This window comes from Montipora capricornis, chromosome 8 (genome assembly GCF_036669925.1).
Source record: "Montipora capricornis isolate CH-2021 chromosome 8, ASM3666992v2, whole genome shotgun sequence".
Classification (NCBI taxonomy): domain Eukaryota; kingdom Metazoa; phylum Cnidaria; class Anthozoa; order Scleractinia; family Acroporidae; genus Montipora; species Montipora capricornis.
The window spans coordinates 10,663,609-10,682,580 of NC_090890.1; the positions used below are offsets into that span (position 1 = coordinate 10,663,609).

Sequence of the window (18,972 nt, forward strand, 5' to 3'; positions counted from 1 at the left end):
GGAGATCCCGGAGTCCCGGTTAGAAACGAACAACAAAGATGGCGTCCAACAGACAGCCGGTTGCTAAAGGAGGTTTGTGGTCGACACACACCGCTCCTGTAAGCAAGGAGACACAAAATCTACTCAAAGGTAAATGGGAAATTCATCGGGCACTCCTGTTTTAGAGTTTCCGTTTGTTGATTCCTTGTTTGTCGCGGTCTTTTTTCATTGACAGTTATGATGGAAGAATCGAAGTTGACTAATTTTCAGCGCAGACAGCTACAAGAAAACATCAAAAGTAAGGTTTGATCAACGTTTATTGTTAAATGTTGTTGAGTGAAAGGATTCCATCCCTCTACAAAAGATCTTAGAAGTTGTTTGTGGCACAAGAATTTACACGAAGTTCAAAATAGCCAGTCGGAGGCTGGATGTGGGTATAATTTGCATGCTTTGAAGTGGATTTCCCGCATCTTAAGACTTGCAGAGAGTTGTTGCTGAAAGTGAGGACGTTTTCGACTCATATTATGCACTACCCCACCGTCATTGAGTGTTTTATTATTTAAAGCAACAATACACAAGCCGGCCATGTTTGGAGAAAACAATAATAAAGAAATTAATTCCTATTATTAACATAAATTTTGTGGATAAAGAACTTTGATCAGCTACAAACTGCCTGTGAAAATAGCAATACAGCTTAAATTTTGTCACTCATAAAGAAAATCAGCAAATATGAGATCTATTTTTGCTTCGAAGTCAGTCTAGATTTAACAAGATTTATAGTTATATACAAGTTTCTGCTGCTTTATTTCAAACTGCGCAGCATTAACTGAACACGCCATATGGCACTATTTTTGTTGGTATTGTGCAATGTTATTTAAAATACTATCATCACCGCTTTCAAAAATAGCCTGAAAAACTGCCGTATTTTTGCGTTGGATGAATGCACCTTTTCAAGCAAAAGGTCTGGAGCAAGGGAGAAAACGAAGATTGAGACAGGGGAGAGACTACTGTTTTGCAGTCTATTTCAAAAACTATGTATCCTCCCTCAGAGTCAGATTGAGATCGACTGAAACTCAGCCCACATACCCAGGTCACGGAGGTGGGAGGTGTTTCATAACCACTAAACCACCCTGACTGCCAAAGCATTGCTTACAAGACTTTGGATTTCTTTTGATTTCTTTCAAAAAGCATTTTTTCCAAAATTTGAGCTGCTAAATTCAGGGTGCGGCTTGTCTGCAGGTGTTAACAGTATTTCATTTTGCAACACTAGCTTGTCACAAAAATCAAGAGGAGAGTGCCTGCGTGAAGACTAGAACCTCTGACATCCAGGGAAAATGACAACATTCATTGACAGAAATCTATGTCGATGAAAGACAAAATTAACATTTATCTGGCTTCTCTTTTAGGAGGTGAATCTCTTCCAGTCTCGTGTAATCCTACAACAAGTAGAAGTGCAAAGGTCCAACCCAAACGTTCACCTCAGAAACCTTTGCCGAAAGTAATGAATGCAAAGCATCTGTCGGGTGGGAAGAGATCAAAAGATGCAATTGACATGAAAAATACGACAGAGGCTCAAGAAATTTACAAACCTCCAGTGGGCAGTAAGTTGAAGTTGGTTGGATTTAGTTATGTCGGATTGCCATAGGCAATGGTGTTGTCAAAACAATTATTATTTTGCTTGAGTTTCGTGGTCATCCCGATGGTATACGGTACGTTTTTACATGTACATGAATTGATTTTGGAGAGTTTGCAAGGTTGTTTGGACAGTAGGGAGTTGCTGGAGTGGATGGTCCAGAGCAGGATGGTGTTGATACAGAAGGATCATTCCAAGGGAACAGTGGCTACATGTTGCATACCACATTTGCATCTTTGCTGTTGATGTGGACTCAGCTACTCTCTGGGATCTTGACAGGCAGAGAAGCTGTAAGGACATTTGCATAACAGAATTTTGGTTGTTTCCTGATGAGCAGAATGGGTGCAGGATGAGGTTGCAGGGTACGAAGAATCAGTTGTTGATAAACAAGGCAGTGCTAAGGGAAGCTCAGGCAAAGGAAAGGTATTAATTTTGGTGATGGGGTGGATCGATAGATTATCAGAAGGCCTGTACATGTGGATGATATGGTGCCACATTCTTGGAATGTTGAAATGTTGGAAAAGATCAAGGTGGCTGACAATATGAAGGGTTTGTTGTGTGGCAGTATGAGCGATTGGAAAACTGACGTCAAAAAATTAATGGGAAAGTGTTGGGTGAAGTAGGGATTAAACAGGAAATATTCCAGGGGGACTCCTTGTTTCCACTGTTGTTTCTCTTGCAATGATCTCTCTCAACATGACTTTCGTTGTTGTTGTTGTAACCTACGTAGCAGGCGGTTTGGCAAATTTTAGACACTTCTTTCCACCGAGGTTGACTTTTGAATAATATGACCGCCCAAAAACCTGGACTGAAATCAAATAAGAATGCAATGGGGGAGGGGCCAAAGAGTAGGAGTCTCACTGAAAAGTCAACCCCGGTGGAAAGAAGCAAGTAAAATTCGCCAAACCGCCTGCTATGCAAGCTATTGTTGTTGAAACAGGAGAACATTGGGTACAACCTCAGGAAGGATCGTAGGTTGATCAACCATCAATTTTGTCGTTCAAACATGAAGGTGTGTTAGGTCTTAAGAGGAGCTGGGGAGCTTGATCTATGTTGTACCAATTTTTGGTACAGTCATGTACTGTATGGATGGAGTTTGGGCTGGACAAGTGTGCTGTGTCAGTGTTGAAGAAGGGGGGTGCAGGTTTATTGTCACAGTGAAGGAATTGTGTTGCTGGATGGTCAGGTGATGGGCGAGATTGACTGTAAGTACTTGGGATTTGTTGCCATTACACCTGTAGAGTAACATCCATAATGGGCCTATGATTTTAGAAGGAGGAAGGGTTAATGAATTATATTAATGCACAAACTGTCATAAAAGTCAAGACTGCATGCAGTTGGTTTAGGAGACTGTATAGTCTTGTTTGATGTTTTCAATTATTATAATTATAATAATTATTATGGAAAGTTATCTCAAAAGTGATCCCTCCTTGTATAAAACGGTTTTTGCGATCTACAGCTGTATGGTATGTAAATAGACTTAATCTTTAATTACCACTGTAGAATTGATCTCAGAGAAGGATAAAAGAAGACTACAAAATGTCATGGCTTACGGAGAGGATGGTAAAGAAATTGAAGACACTCCCGTACAGAAAAGATTGTTACCTGAGGAAAAGGTTTCAGAAAAAGAAATTGATCGTTTTGATGAAGGTACAGTTTTAAAATACATGTACCTGCACAGACTGTCATGGTTTAAATAACAAGAAGGGTCTGCCACTGAGGTATTTTTGTCTTGCAGTTATGAGACTTCTTCCTTTTAGCAAATTCCGGGCTGGAATGTCCAATTTCGTTAAAAGACTCCTATGGAATCCTCTATGATCCAGATGAACTACTAAACCACGAAACAGCAAAAGACCAAATTGAATACTAACCCACAAAGGTTGGATTTTGAGATTAAAATAATATCGTTTTAGGCCTAAAACGTTATTGCTCCCAATTGAGATTAAGGTTACTGTAGTCCTAAAACATTTCCAAATGGTCTGGATAGCACAAGTGTTACTAATATTTTAAAAAATACAACCACACTATTGAATTTACGGAACGTGATGAAAATTTCATTATTTTCAACAAGTATTGCAAGGATTTAAATGTTAAAGTAATTTTCTCTCCATTCAAACTGTGCAACATTTTTAGTCCAAAGGATTTCATTCCGGATTCTCTCAAATCACCTGTTGTATACAAATTTACTTGTGCAGGCTGTGGTGCTCGCTACGTTGGTGAAACCAACAGGCATTTCTACACATGTGTAAATGAGCACCTTTTCCAGGATAAAAATTCTTACATTTTCAAGCATCTTAGTTTTTCTAAAAATTGTCACGATAATTGTGATGTTTCTTGCTTCAAAATTATTGATAATGCTACTTCTTTCCATCAACTCAAAATCAAGGAGAGCTTCCATATTGAGCGGTTGAAACCCGAACTCAACAATGTCGACTCAGTTTAGCATTACACTTTTAAACTTTTACCATTATGTCAGTTGTGTTCTCTATAATATTGTTGGTTCGTTTGAATTTTACCTACTTGTAAGGAATATTTAATCTACAAAGAATCATTGTATTGATAGTTATATATATACGAATTATCTTGTAAAAATTTTAATGTTACTCTCACTATGGCTGAAGATGATGTTTGAAACATCGAAACATGTTCCGTAAATTCAAAAGTGTGGTTGTATTTTTTAAAATATTAGTCCTAAAACAATATTTAATCTCAAATTCAACGTTTGTCGGTTAATATTCAATGTACAGTATGGTGTTTTGATGTTTCGTTTTGCTGTTTCAGTGTTTTGCTTTTTCACTGTTTGGCTGTTTAGTAATGCCCGTATGGTCCCTAAGAATACAAGGACTTAAAAAGGCTTTAATATCCCAATAAAAACTGGCAACTTACAAATTGTAAAAGTGTCACAGTTCTAATAATAATCATTATTATATAAATGTATATGTTGTCTTTGAGGACTGGAACAAAAACCTTTTCGAGCATAGTGGGGAGTGGCAAATTCGACTTTGACATCAATTCCTGGAATTAAAGCTCAGATACTGTATACCAACTGGTGGTAGGAGAGCCTCTCATCGCTGCATTTAACTGGCCATGGTGGCTTCTTTCTGCTTCTCTGACTTGGCTGCCATGATGTAAAGTGGTCACTACAAATAATTTCTGATTTTTGTGTTAGCAGCTATATGTATAGTAAGGACTTTTTATGACTTTTTCTACACAGTCGTTCAGGAAATAGAGGATAGGAGAGCATTTTTGGATGAAATGGAAAAACTTGGACAAGGCAAAAACTACAGAACAATCATTATGACAGAAATATCACAGGTAAGGCAGATCAACAACAAAACTTGAGATGCAAACCTCAACTTTATACTCGGTCATTAACATAATTGATGAATCAAAATAGTAATTTGTCACTGAACAGTAATACCGGTAATAATTAGACCAAGTAGTGATTAGTTGAAAGCCTTAATTCTTCCAGACATACAAGTCCAATGGTACAGTCAAAGTGTTGTTACAATTTGTTACAGAGGCAATGCTTTTTCATCCACAGAAAATACGGGAACTGGAATTGATTGACAAAGAGAGAAGTAAAGAACTCAATCTGGTTGAACAAGATCAATGACAGTTGTGAAGAGATGGCAAAAATAGCTCAGTGCATAGCCTGTTTTATAGTTTAAGATAACTAGAGTTTCAAATTCAAAAATTAAACAGATCCCTCACCAACGTTTTAATATTCAAGTACATAAAAAAAGTTGTTGGTGCAAATACTGTAGTTGCATTTGCAAGAGATGAATGAAAAGTTGATTACGGAGTCATACAGTACATGTACTTGTCACCTGCAGCTACAAAGTTTAATTCATGGTACACTGTAGCTCCATTGGAGTCCCGTTTCTTAGGGGTAAGAGAGCAACAGAACTAGTTGTCAGTAGATTGATTGCAGTTACTGGTATGAGCGAAGGCCAATTAATCCTGCATGATTTTTGGCCTTTTACATCACACAAATTCATTCATTCATTCAGTGAAAAGCTCTCTGTTCCACGAACTGTAATTATGAAAATAATCCAACGTTAAACATTGTCTGTCCTGGCATTGTAGCAAGGGATTATCAATAATTGGAATTTAGTTCCACGACTATTGCTCTCACAAGACAAAATGTTGGTTTAATTTTCACAAAGTCCTTGCATGCTTTTCCCCCAAGGGGTTTCAGATGGATGAGTAAAAGCATCTGGCATTAGACAATGAATTTAGGGAAATTCATGTCCATTCAGGGGGGTGGAGGCTGCAGGGGCATTTTTCAGTGGTCAAGGGCATTCAAACTAGTAATCAGAAACTCGTACATGTACATTAGGTTTGGTTCCCATTAAAAAGACCTGAACTATTTTCCCAGGGTCTCAATATACATTGTACATGTAATAATTAACGACAGTCGTACAGTACCACTCAAGAGTATTTAAACAGCCTTGACATTGGAGAAATCCCAAAAATCTGAGCAAATAACTCAACTTTCAAATAAATGTCATCAGCATTGCAAGAATGATTAGTAACCAAATACATGCAACTATTCAACTGTCAGTTATTTGCTCTGACTTTTAGAATTTCTTCAATGTTAAAGTCTTTGCCAGTGAAAGTAGCAGTACTTAATATCTATAAACAGTTTTACTCAATTATGGGAAAATACCAATTCAATTACAGCATGCTATCGATGCTTGAAAAGAAGTTATTTTAAGCAAAATACATTTCTTAGAGTTAAAACTCCAGTGTATCATAGTTGTTTATTTGTACACATCTTTGCCCCATCATAATATTAATAAAATTAATTATACCAGTTCTTTAAAACAGTATTACCTTGAGTATATATTGTAAAAATAATACATATTTTTCAAAATTTCATTCCCTTTCAGTCCCTAAGATCACCACATGTCATGCCCAGCAAGGAAAACCAGCTCCTTGGTATTCACAATAATTCACCCCTCCCTTTGTCAGTCATATCTCACTATGTTGTGTGTACATGCATGTCACTTTGTAACTTGAATATGAATTTTGGCAAAGGTATCAAAATTTTAAAAAAAAATTGTACCAAAAAGGTCTAGCTTTTCTGACCAAAGAACTGGTAAATCCAGAAAAGAATTTCCGTCACATCAACAACCTCCGCACACAACTAGCAATAAAGTGAGATCAAGTTCTACTTCTATGGGATTTTGCCACCTACTAAAGGCTTTAAATACAACTACCATAATTATGAATAATTCTCGGGATCATGGAGCTCAAAAATATCCATGGATTCAAATTTATAGCATTCTGCTCTGACAGTAGATTCTTTAGTTTGGGATTTATTTAACAGGGACACCCAATGAGAATAGAGTTCAAAACCACTTAAACATAGCATTTTTAAACGTATTTTATTATTTAAATGGGAGATAGAGGCATACTTTTATCCCCTAAAAATTTTTCATCTCTTCGGATTCCCTAGCTGAAAGCCTAGTGAGCCAAAAATTATAGGGATCAAAACTTACCTTTTCGAAAATTTCAGCCAGAAAAAAGGTTCCCGAAAATTCTAGGTGACCTTTTTAGGGTAAAAATTCGTTACAAATTGGCAATTATACCATGTTTTAGATGTTCGAAAATCCTAAGATAGGCAGGCAAGCAAGGAATTTTACAACAAATGTTCTGAAAATTCTAGATGTCAAATCGTCTTCCAAACAGATATTTTCCGAAAATTGACGTTGGGTGCCCCTGATTTAAATTTAACCTGGCGATACCGGCCAATGAATACCGGTATGCCTTTTTTGTAGGGGCATTGTACCAGGGAAAATGTTCAAGTCCCAGCTTTTATGATGCACAAATTCAGACCAGCTGAATTTTATCCAGCCTTTAATGGCAACAAAGTGAGAAACAAAAAACAACAATGTTACCAGTACAGTAATTAAATCTGAATAATTAAATCTGAACTCTGTCCCCTTGAGCACTGAACTGAGGTCATGGGACTCAAGGTGGAGGTCTTAGCCAATTATGGGAGGTAATGTTAAATGCACTGATCATTGACGCTACGTGTACTTCGACTGTATTTGCATTATCTTGTGGTGATTTTGGTCTCTGCAAAACAATCGAACTTTTGGAAACTGGTCAGTGCCAAATGACAGCCATTAAATTGCAACAATATTAAATTTGACAATCTTAAAAGAACTCCATCAGAATTTTCATTTTCCAAAGACTAATATCTAATATTTCTTTTAAAAAGACTATCCTTAGCAGTAAAATCTTGAAAATGCAACTTTGGTGAAATCGGGTCTCTGATCCCAACAATTGTCTGGTGATGCAGCTCCTGAAAATAGAATACAAAAGCTTTAAGTGTCTTTTAGTCACTGGTTCCTTATTTAAGTTTTTTCTTGAATGTCCTGTGATAGTCTAAGTGCAGCAATTGTTACCATGTATTTTGTTCAAGTTGTGTTGGAATTATAATAAGTAAAATTATAATTACAGGTATTACACTACTGCACCTTTAACAAGTAATTAACAAGAATTTCTGGACTGTTAGGCACTGGATGAGGTTATACTCCAAATATTTCCTCCAGAAGAAATACCCAAAGAAGAAACAAAATGGCTTAAGGCAGACCATAATTTATACATCTCTGATCTAGCATGTGTTACAAGACAGTACAATTTGTGTTCTTTCAAAACAACTGTGATGTGGCATTATCATTGATTTAATGGCTGCATGCAATCATATGCATTCATAGACTTTATGTTTGGGAACAATAATTATTTACTTACCATCTTGCAGAGCATGCTCAACCTTGTCATCCTCCTGAATTTCTCTAAACAACAACAAAAAAGATTATTTTCAAGATGCAAGTGTTATGCAAGTATGCCTATATTATTAAAATCACAAGTAATAATATTGCAATGCATATATGTAAATACTGATTTGGACCTCAGTATGTCTAGTGTAAAAAGGCAAATTAATCCTAACCCATCTTGTGTGCCTGCCCAGTTTAATCTCTTTAAGAGAAACATGTTATTTGGTCAAATTTACAACCATGTCAGCTCATCAAATCAGCGAAAACTTTACCAATGCTGGACTGTGATACAGTTTGGCTTGATTTGCTTACTAATCGCTTGCTTGCTTTACCTCTCTCCCTCCCACTTCCTACTCATGCATCCTTTCCATGCACTGGGCATAAACCTGATATTTTATTGAATGGTTGAGTTTTTTTCCTGTGTTTTTATAGTAGTCATACTTGTACCGTGAAGTACCCTGCATGGGACTCATGTCCCATTGCATTTCTTTTTTGTGTGTGTTTTTTTCTGTAATGATTTGCCATGTTTCCCGATGTAGTTTGAAAATAATACAATAGTTTTACAATAGCTTCCCCAATGATGGGTTAAATCATCTGGCATTAGATAGTCAAGTTAAATTATAGTATCACTATAAAGGTCTACTATCTATGGTTATCCAAAAAAGAGCAGGCTTGATTTAAATAACTTGGGCCAAGCAAAATAAATTAATTTTAAGAACTGCAAAGGTGCAGCAAACTGACTGGCTGACTAAGACTGAAAAACTGAAAGTAAAACAGTGAACAGATGGTGCCTCATCAACCAGTGCAATCTGAATAACCAACTAACTTGAAAGCAGATGTACAGACCCACCAATTCCCTCTCAGACTTACCAAAATGAGGCAATGCTTGAAAGGGTTTTCAGCTGAGTGCATGCATTCATGAATCAAAATGGGTGACCAGAGATAATAACTTTACCACTGATTCCGCACACTTTTCTTCTAATTCTTAATATAAACATAAATCACCTATTCACGAAAACTACGCAAATTTTGCACAAACAGTTTAATGGTCACTTAAACCTGTTTGTGTTGGCTTGTAGTTCCATGCACACATGGACTTGAATGAGCAGGTGACACATATGTAAATGCTGATTTTGTAACTCCCTCATTTTTCCTGATTTTGCAACTTCACTCATTTATATCTCTGCTTCCGGATGGTAACTTAATAATGTTTTCATTTTTTTACATGTTAAATTAATTTGAAAAAAAACTGATTTTTCTTAAAACTGGCCTACGACTTTTTATTAATTTTAAATGCTTCAGAGATTATTGATTTCCTAACATTATCAGGTACATGTGTCTTTGTGGGAAGATTTCACCATTCCACTTTTTCAAAAAAGAAAATTTATGCTGATTTGGAGGCTCAAAGAAATGTCTTATATCATTGCCATAGTAATGGTATTGTGGAAGAAAATGTGATGTGAAAAATCTATGATGGGCCAAATTTCGTCTTGATATGATTACCCTTAGGCTATTTCCCTGAACAGAATGTATTTGTGTGAAGAAAGCAGAAACTATTTCGAGCCTCCCCTTAAAGCTCACATTATATACTGTCTTTTGAAAGACCACGGCTAACTTAGACTTAAACTATTTGACTGTAATGACACAGTTGCTGGTTTGTCTTCTACATTTCTACAATTCATGAAGCAAGGACAGTAAACATAAATACCTTACTCTTTCCTCCTCCAGACTATCCACAATGAAGCTTCTTCTTTGAACCAGCTCAAGCAACTCTGACAATAACTCCCTCTCTCTCTTTAAATCATCAGAGGACTTCACTTCATCTATTGAAAAAAATAATTATAATGAAAGTTATTGACCCTTGAGTCCAGGAAGGATTCAGGAGGTTTTAGCACTTCTATGAATTCATAGGCCACTGATTATTGAGCGACGACTAATAAGTACCACTCTTCAAAAGCATCAGTAAGGCAGATGTGTCCAGACATGCCAGGGGTTAAATCCAGATTTTAACATGCATGACAAAGTGTTGTTGTTGGTCTCCTTCCCAACATCAACATCTCGAGTCAAACAAAAACAGACAGTACTGTAAACATCCCAAAGTGTACTTCAACATCAATCATGTCTACAGCATCACATTGTCCCCTGAACTCTGCCCAGGACTGAAGTAATGATAAACGGCTGCATTTACCACAATCTAAAAATAACTCTTAAGCCTCACACTTACCTTATTAATAGACATGGAGTAGTAAATGCTTAAAGTGAACAGCGCGAGGAGGGGACTCCGACCCATAATTATAAAAAGGATGGGGGTGCTTGTCGTACCTCTTCGGGGTTAAAAAAGCGGTTTTGATACCTCTTAGGGTGTTCGGCCTCAAAAGGTCCACAGCAGAAGCTTTAGCAGTACCTTTTAGGGTATTGAACATTTGACAATATTAACTAATTTTTAATTTTGTCTAATTATAACCTATAATTTGGTACCTCTTAGGGGTGAAAAATATTTCATGCCATGCCCACAAGACAGGATCTTGGTACCTCTCAGGGGTTCTTTTCAAAATTTTCTGACAAGCATCCTCATCGTTTTTATATGGGAGTCCCCCAACCCCACCCCCACCCCCCGGGGTAAACAGAAGACTTTGCCGTAAGGGAGAAGTGACCTTCGCTCTTACCTAGACAATTTAAAAAATTTTTGGTTTTCACATGATGTCATGGCCGCCATGATGGCGTAACCAAGCAATGAAACAGCGGCCATGTTGGAGTCCCGATCCAATCCTCCGCGAATTGAACTCTATTGTTATGCAAACGTTTTCTTTTGTTTTCCTTGAAAAACGTTGTTGATCACATGAGTAAAAGCCAAGATTAACTGACTCTAAATTGCTTAAATTGACCAGTTACAGTAAGTGCGGAGGTCACCTCTCCCTTGCGTCTATACCCTGCACAAAAGCATACATTTAATACATTTATGGGGAGACTTTGTGTTTGACATTGACATGCATCTATCGATTAACTGTATTTCTGGACATATTAACAATTCACTGAAAAACTATGTCCCCGTTAATTAACCCATTGACATCCAAACCGGCCGAAACCGGCCAGACTTAGTATTTTACTCTGTCTAACGCCAGACGATTTTACACGTCAATGGGGAACCCCTGGGAGTCAATGGGTTAAGTGCAGTTGGGAGACTAAGGAACCACACAGAAACAATGATTGAAAGCAATGACAGACCAACATGTTGATTAGAAATTTTGAACATCTGAACACCCAAGTTAAAGATGCAGTAACCCCAGTGTCTGCATCATATTGCCTCACCTCTCATTGCAATCAGTTTTCTTAGTTCTCCTTCCACTGCTTGATATCTCTTCTCATAATGGTGAGACTGCAATCTATCAAGAAAAGGTTACCAATATTTCATTGCATGTCCTTCCTAAACAACCTTTTCTTAAGGAGGCTCGAAAGGGTTTCAACACTTAGAAGACACTCGCTGTAGATCAAATGACGCTACAACACTGTATCATGTAACAGCAATGTTATGGTACCATATGAAATACCGATTATTTTCAAACAAGATGTGATCATTATTTTGATATAAAAAAGTTACCTTGGCAATGGGAAAGCCCAGCAAAAGCACCCTATATTTTGGATTTAGTTGTCCATACCTAAAAAACCAACTCAGTGACCCCCCTTTTTTTATTGCTGAAAGGTGGTTAGAAGGTCACGATGAAACTTTCAGAACCCCTGGGAGTCAATGGGTTAATAACCACTGTTAACCCATTGACATCCAAACCAGTCTAACTCTGTCTCACTCTGTCTTTACTCTGTCTAACGCCAGACAATTTTACTTGTCAATGGGGAACCCCTGGGAGTCAATGGCTTAATAAAATCACAAAATTAAGGTGGCTCTGAATCCGCTGGACAGAATTTTTTAAAACTTTGAAGAAAGTTTCATCTTGCCCTTTTGATTACTTTTCAGAAATAAAAATGGGGGTCACCGAGTTCATTTTTGAGATATAAGCAACTAAAGACAAAATAAAGGGTGTTTATTGCCACGGTGACAAATTACATCACAATAATGACGACTGAATCTTGTTTAGTAATAATTCGTGTTTCATTTGGAACCACAATATTGCTAATACATGATACAATGTTGTGGTGCCAATCCTTCTAATAAGACTACTTGGAAGAGTTGAAACTAGTTTGAGCCACCTTAAAAGAAGACCAGGATGGAAGGTCAACAACTCTGTCCCATCCCTCTTAGACTGGTTAAACAGTTGCCATGTCACCTTTACTGTATAAGTACCACACTTCTGCCAAAAGCTATGCAAATAGAATGATTTTTTAGGAGCGGGGAGGGGAAGGGTGGTTGGCTGTAAAATATTACCATCCATCTCATCATCCTCATCACCATCATCAGAGAGTCAGGGTGGCTTAGTGGTTATCAACTGTGCGCCCCTCCTCTGCAACCCAGGTTCAATATCCTAGCCTTAGACATAATATTATTGTTGAGTTTCAGTAAATCTCAATTTGACCCCAAGACTTTTTTCTTTGGAAACACTGGGTTTCCTCCCTCATTAAAATCTCCCCTCATCACTGTCATTAGTGAATGACCAATGTCAGTCTCATAGACTAGGATGTCTCTGACCTAACATTAATTTATTTTGTTAAATTGGCAGATTCAACATGTGCTTACAGAGGAGCTCCATGCACCATTGGTAAGAAAACATGGTAACCCATCTGTGCGAGAAAATTTGGTTTTGATCACCGCACAACCATACGCCCACCCCTCCATGTATGCCACTATGATCAAATCGCTGGATCAAGTATCAATACTTGTATACTTGCGCCAAACATGGCAGTCATACTCCAGCTAGTTTACAGTGTACATCTTTGATATTGTGGTCAATTGGCACCTGTCAAAACAAGGTATCCGCTGACCAGTATCACGCGACCATATCGCAGCTCAAGTTTAGAGCTCATCAAGATCAGTTGTTTTGTTTTTGTTATTTTTTATTTAGTTGACCGCTGACCAGGTAATGGGTTTCGATTGGATTGCAGGCTCAAGCCAGGTTGACTTATTGTAAGAATAAATAACCTAGGAGCCCTGCTTTTAGGCTTGGCTAAATCTATATATTTACGTGTGACATCATGAGTGTGTCTTACATATACCTGTACAATAGTACTTACAAATAGATCAATTCAGAGTCTCTTCTTAAAATCTTGTTCCTCTCATGTACAACATAAAGCCATTCATGCAAAAGTTCATCTTCATTACAACTGTACAGGTTTTCAGCTGTGAAAAGAAAGAAGGATTTAAATTACAACATTTGGGTGAACTAGGTATACATTATTTTACTTGTGAACAACAACACATCCTTCTGAAAAAGTCAAGAAGGAGGGTCAAGAAAAGTAAAAAAAGAGGGTGAAGCAGGGTTGGCGCAGTGGTGAGAGCACTTGCCTCCCACCAATGTGGCTTAGTTTTGATTCCTGGACCTGATGCCATAAGTGGGCTGAGTTTGTGTTGGTTCTCTGCTCTTCTCCAAGGGTTTTTCTGCGGGTTCTCTAGTTTTCCTCCCTCAGCTGATTCCAGCTGGCTGTAAGCTGTGCTCCAAGGTCATACTGGTACGTGAACCATATAGTGGCAGCCAGAGGCGCCATGGTACACTTTCAGTTTGACCTTGTTGAGCTGCATCGTTGCTGTACTTTGTGATGACGACAAGCGAGACTTATTAGACTTATTAATTTCTCTCATGGGCTAAGCTAAAGGAGACTTGTAAGAACAGGGTTCAGGTGGTCTTTGTCCTGCGCAGAAGATTTAAAGTCAAATGGTGGAATAACAGCTATCATAGTAGACTGGAGGGTGTAAACTACAGGTTGCAAGTTGCAGGGTAGGGTTGCAGGTCATTGTTTCACCATAGCAGAAACAAATTAAACTTTTACTAATGCTAACATTTTTTAGGTTAGCACTTTTCAGTTATTGTACAACAATAACCTGCATCCTTAACCTGCAACCTGCACTTTACACCTGCATAGTAGATAAGATAGCAAGTTTTTAAGTTACCTGGAAATCATGGATGAAAGGGTGGATAAAATCTAATATTATCTATCAGTTAATGACATGGCTAGCAACTTGTAATGAGTAATTTCATCAATATTCCTATAAATGTGGTTAGAACCTTTGGTTGGCAAATCAACCTAAATATACACTGTACTCCAAAAAAATCCTTGAGAAACCTTGCTAAAATAAAACAATTTAAAGGTAGCATAATGTCAATGATCTATCCCCACAATCCTCATTTAATGTTGAACTCATGTGTAGCTATCTGTAGCAACCTACATGTAAACAGCCACTAATGTGTAAAGAGTATGGGATGGGACTAGGAGAGGATTTGACAAGTAGAGTCCGGTGATGACCGGTTGAGACTGTTCCCAGGGGAGCACTGTCCAGAGGGGAGACTGTTGTAGCACATGCATTCTTCAAACCCATCTACAAACATATTTCTGCAAGTTTGTATGAAGTTGTACAATGAAAGCAATCTCGTTCTTAAAGTCATCCCTTGACCAGCGGTCGGGAATGAAACTCTGGTCAAATCCAAAAAAGGCCATATTTGATTGGCTATTGAAACATGGTTTCATTTCATTTGGTATGAAAGTACTGTAGTCAAATAATATGTACGGCAACATTAAGTAAATTAACGACTTCCCAAACCAGTCAGAAGGATACAGATTTTATCCTTCAAATTGTAAACTATATTCTCATAATGAGCTTCCATTAGGGAGAGTTCAGATTTCCCTAACCTTTCGAGATCATAGTCCAATGCATTGTGGAAGTGCTCGGAAGACTCTTCACACACATAAAGTTATTCTACCAGAACCAGAGTTCTCTGGTTCTCTGGTTTTGGTTTATTCCAGAGCCTCCCATACCTGTTAAAATCAGCTGGACAAGGGTAATGGAGGCTCTGGCAACGAGAATGGAATAAAAGTAAAGGTTAAAAACTCAACATTAAGGGTACTTACAATCCATACTTTCCCGCAGTTGATGCTCAATTTCCACGCCTTTTCTTTCCAAGAGTCCATGCTTCACTTCAAGATCTTGTAGTTCCGCATAAATTTCCAATGGAGAGAGTGTTATTTCATCTTGTTTTATGAGACCAGTTTCATTTAAACTGAGATTTTTTGCATCACGATGTAGGGAGTAAATAGCCTCTCTTTCTGCCTTACTTGTTCTTCTCTTTTCTCTCCCAAAGGAAAACTCACCTTCCACTTCCATGACACACTGATTCTCCTTTGTAATTAGATTATCCTCAAAATCCCAAGGCTCCATGCTTTCAACAGTAAAATAACGACTATTTATTTTGGTTGTAGATGCTTCTTGTGCAATAATTACGGACATTCTTGGTGAACTACATGATGAACTGGTATCAGTAAGAGATGTCCTTCTGCCAACCGACAATGGAAGTGACCAAAAAACCTCAACCGGAGAAACATCACTTCCTGGAGATGGTGTTAATGGTACGTCTGGAGATGGCAGTTTTCTAATAGGGTCACTTTTTAAAGGTTGCAAGTTTAGTGATAAATCAGTACCCCCACTTCCAGGAAAAGAAAATTCTGCTGCAACTTTTAAACTTTCAGCTGATATTTTCTTGTCCATCACATTGTTAAGTGAATTGATTTGCCCACATAATGGTGGTTCATCAATTCCACTGTCATGAGATGCAGCTGCAATTCTCTTTAACCCTGGAGAATGATGTTGTCCATTCCCAGGATTAGGACTTGCTGGCTGAATTTGGAGAGAAGGAACTTCAATCTGTGCATCCTCTGACTTTGTCCTTTTCTCTTCAGAATGCAAATTTCCAGTCTGATCTAGTGACTGAGGGGTTGAACCATCTTTCTCATAACCAAAAACTCCGTTCCCTGAATTCTCCAAACCGCCATCATTCTGTGCATTCTTTGACTTTGTCCTTCTCTCCTCAGAACGGAAACTTACAGTCTGACACAGTAACTGAGAATTTGAACCATCTTTCTCATAACCAAAAACTATGTTCCCTAAATTTTCCAAACTGCCATCAACCAGGGCATTTCCATTACTTGTTGTATCTGTAAAAGACTTCTCTGATTCCCCAGAATATTTTTCAGCCAAATCACAATTTTTGCTTAATTGGGTGAAATGATCTTCCTTACTTTCCAACACAGTTGAATCAGTCTTTTCTTCTGGTTCTCCATGTAACGTTTGGGAACTAATGTCTTCTTTTCCCAAAGTGCTGGATTTTTGCTCCATAGTTATTGCTGCTTTCATTGATTTTGACCGTATTAAATTTAATTTCTCCTTTGAAACATTGTCACTGCTTTCATTCCCCATGTACATTTTTCTCAGCTCTTTCACACTCCTTCGACTAGTTCTCAAACGTGGCTTTGATGGATCAGCTGATTTTCCAACCATTTTACCCATGGAAAGCTTTCTTGCTGCTTCCCCATGAGAATCGGAGCACTTTTTCCACTCAGAAATACACCTCAATTCCCTCTGCATTTCCTGACCTTTCTTTGCTTTATTAGTCTTACTCTTTTCTTCAATCAAATTATCAATATTTAGAAATTTTTCTCTTAGTTTTTGGACACTTTTTGAAGCTACCAGAGCTGGTGCTTCTGCATCACGAGAACTTTTACGAGATCTCCTTGTCAAGTCACTCCTCACAATCCCATCCTCTGACTGTCTTCTCTCCTCAATGGAATCCTCTTCCTTCCTGTCTTTAACCAAGTTGCTGCTCTCAACACCAATATTGTCTCCTAAAGAGACAACTTCCTTTTGACATTCATCAGGTCCCCCTGTTTCTTGTGCAAAATCACTGGCATGACTGCTATCCAATACTTTATTTTCCTTTGTCCCTTGTTCCACTTCGCAAGTGTCCCTTCCTTCAGTTTCAGTTGCTCTCTTAAGAAGTTCTTCTTTAAATGTAGAGAAGAGGTTTTCACTGGACAAACCATATACACTTTCCTCCCTTGACATTCTCTTTTCCCTTTCCTCTTCTGACTTTAAACCTTTGTTTTGGTCCATATTTGATACCAAATCACTTTTCAGCACTGTCAGCATAGGTTTTAAGACGTTGCTTGGTTCATTCACATTTTTCTTGTTAACAGCGGTGTTACCTGTCTCCTCATTCAGTATCTTCTCAGGAGCACGCCGTTTATGGACAGGGGACCAAGAAGCAACTGTTTGATCAGACTGCTCTCCCATTCTTAAACCTCTGCCCTCTTGTTTGTTCTTGGCCAATCCATTTCCCGAAAATCTCCTCTTTTTTTCTCCCTCACCCTTCTGCCGAACCTTTGTCTGAGTTTTAGATGACCTGGTATGCTTAAAACTTCTTGCAGTTTTTGATACAGGCTTTGGTAGGGCATTTAACTGAATTGTGTTTTTCTTTACTATGGAAAATTGTCTTTGAAAAGAACCCTTGGTTTGCTGAGTTAAATCTCTTGAATGTGGATCATCAACACTTGGACTTTTGGAGAATGTGATGTCTTGAGATTTGGATTCCTGAGTGCAGCTTGTGATTGGTTCCAACTTTATCTTCATGGGCGCTTCTTTTCTACCTTTTTGACCCCCACCACAATCAAACAAACAGCTAAACTTGTCTGTTTCATGAAAGTAATGATACGTTCCAGGTCGAAGGCAAGCATTACATTTACTGCATCTAAAACATGCACGGTGGAACAGCTTTCTTTCAGCAATCAACCTTTCCACGATGTAGACTCTCTTGTGACAAATACAACAATCATTTGCCAAGAATGGTGACTTTCTTGTTACATTTGGTGATGTTTCTGTTGAACTCCTTACCTAACGAAAGAAAACAAAATCGTAACTACATGACTGTATAATTATGCTGTTATCAGAGTAAGAGTAAAACTACATGTAATTAAGGGGGTGGCTCTTAACTACAGAAAAACAATGATTGCTAAGGAAGTCAAGAGCCCTACAAAAACGTTGCATGAATTGTTCTTTGAAGTAACTTTTTCAATGGCTATCTCATACTGTTGGAGTGACAAACTTAGTTAACTCACTGAGTTTTTAGTCATTTGCTGTTTTGGTCATGTGATTTAACAAAATTTTAATGTAATTGTGACTCGAATACATGTAAAGCACACTTGGCAAAAAGGGATAACTGTATAAAGGGAGTCCAGAAATGACTATTTGAAGGGGTCCATAGCAATGGTTTGGTAGTTAAGAGCTACCCCCATATATAAATAATGATAATAATTATTAAAAACTGTTTGCTACAGCTAACTGTATGCTTGCACAAGAAAACGTTATCACAAAATGAACTTACAACTGACCAGCACCCACGATGCCTTGATAACCCAGTTGTCGAAGAGTGCGTAGTACTCAGTTATGAGTTTGAGTATGGTTCAAGCCTGCATCTTGTAAGGCTTCTTTTCAAATCCCAAAGTTGTTACTTTAAAGGGAGAGTATCATGGTACATGTACAGTGTATTGGGCATGTTCTAGCCTTACCAAATGTCAACAATTATGAGCCAAATGGGAATGACAGTATAATTTGTACCAGAAATTTACACGTATGTGTAA

The 18,972-nt window shown here is 37.9% G+C and overlaps 2 protein-coding genes across 3 annotated transcripts in view; one reads left to right on the forward strand and one right to left on the reverse strand.

The window, feature by feature from the left end:
• The first annotated feature begins 7 nt into the window (after window positions 1-7).
• LOC138013440 (UPF0193 protein EVG1 homolog) lies at window positions 8-6,442 on the forward strand. The gene is made up of 6 exons (XM_068860524.1): window positions 8-129; window positions 215-277; window positions 1,386-1,580; window positions 3,116-3,262; window positions 4,827-4,927; window positions 5,157-6,442. Exons 1-6 carry the CDS (start codon window positions 39-41, stop codon window positions 5,226-5,228), a joined length of 669 nt encoding a protein of 222 aa, XP_068716625.1. The 5' UTR covers window positions 8-38; the 3' UTR covers window positions 5,229-6,442.
• Window positions 6,355-18,972, reverse strand: part of LOC138013439 (MICAL-like protein 2) — a 20,922-nt gene continuing 8,304 nt past the window's right edge. Inside the window, exons 5-10 of one of the 2 annotated variants that reach the window (XM_068860523.1) lie at window positions 15,415-18,226; window positions 13,585-13,690; window positions 11,713-11,786; window positions 10,117-10,226; window positions 8,378-8,421; window positions 6,355-7,928 (exon numbers count right to left, since the gene is read on the reverse strand). In XM_068860523.1, the coding sequence (XP_068716624.1) occupies window positions 8,404-8,421; window positions 10,117-10,226; window positions 11,713-11,786; window positions 13,585-13,690; window positions 15,415-18,226 (3,120 nt within the window). In that variant the 3' untranslated portion in view covers window positions 6,355-7,928; window positions 8,378-8,403. Of the gene's footprint in view, window positions 7,929-8,377; window positions 8,422-10,111; window positions 10,227-11,712; window positions 11,787-13,584; window positions 13,691-15,414; window positions 18,227-18,972 lie in introns of both variants that reach the window. The other variant, XM_068860522.1, reaches the window with a different exon arrangement.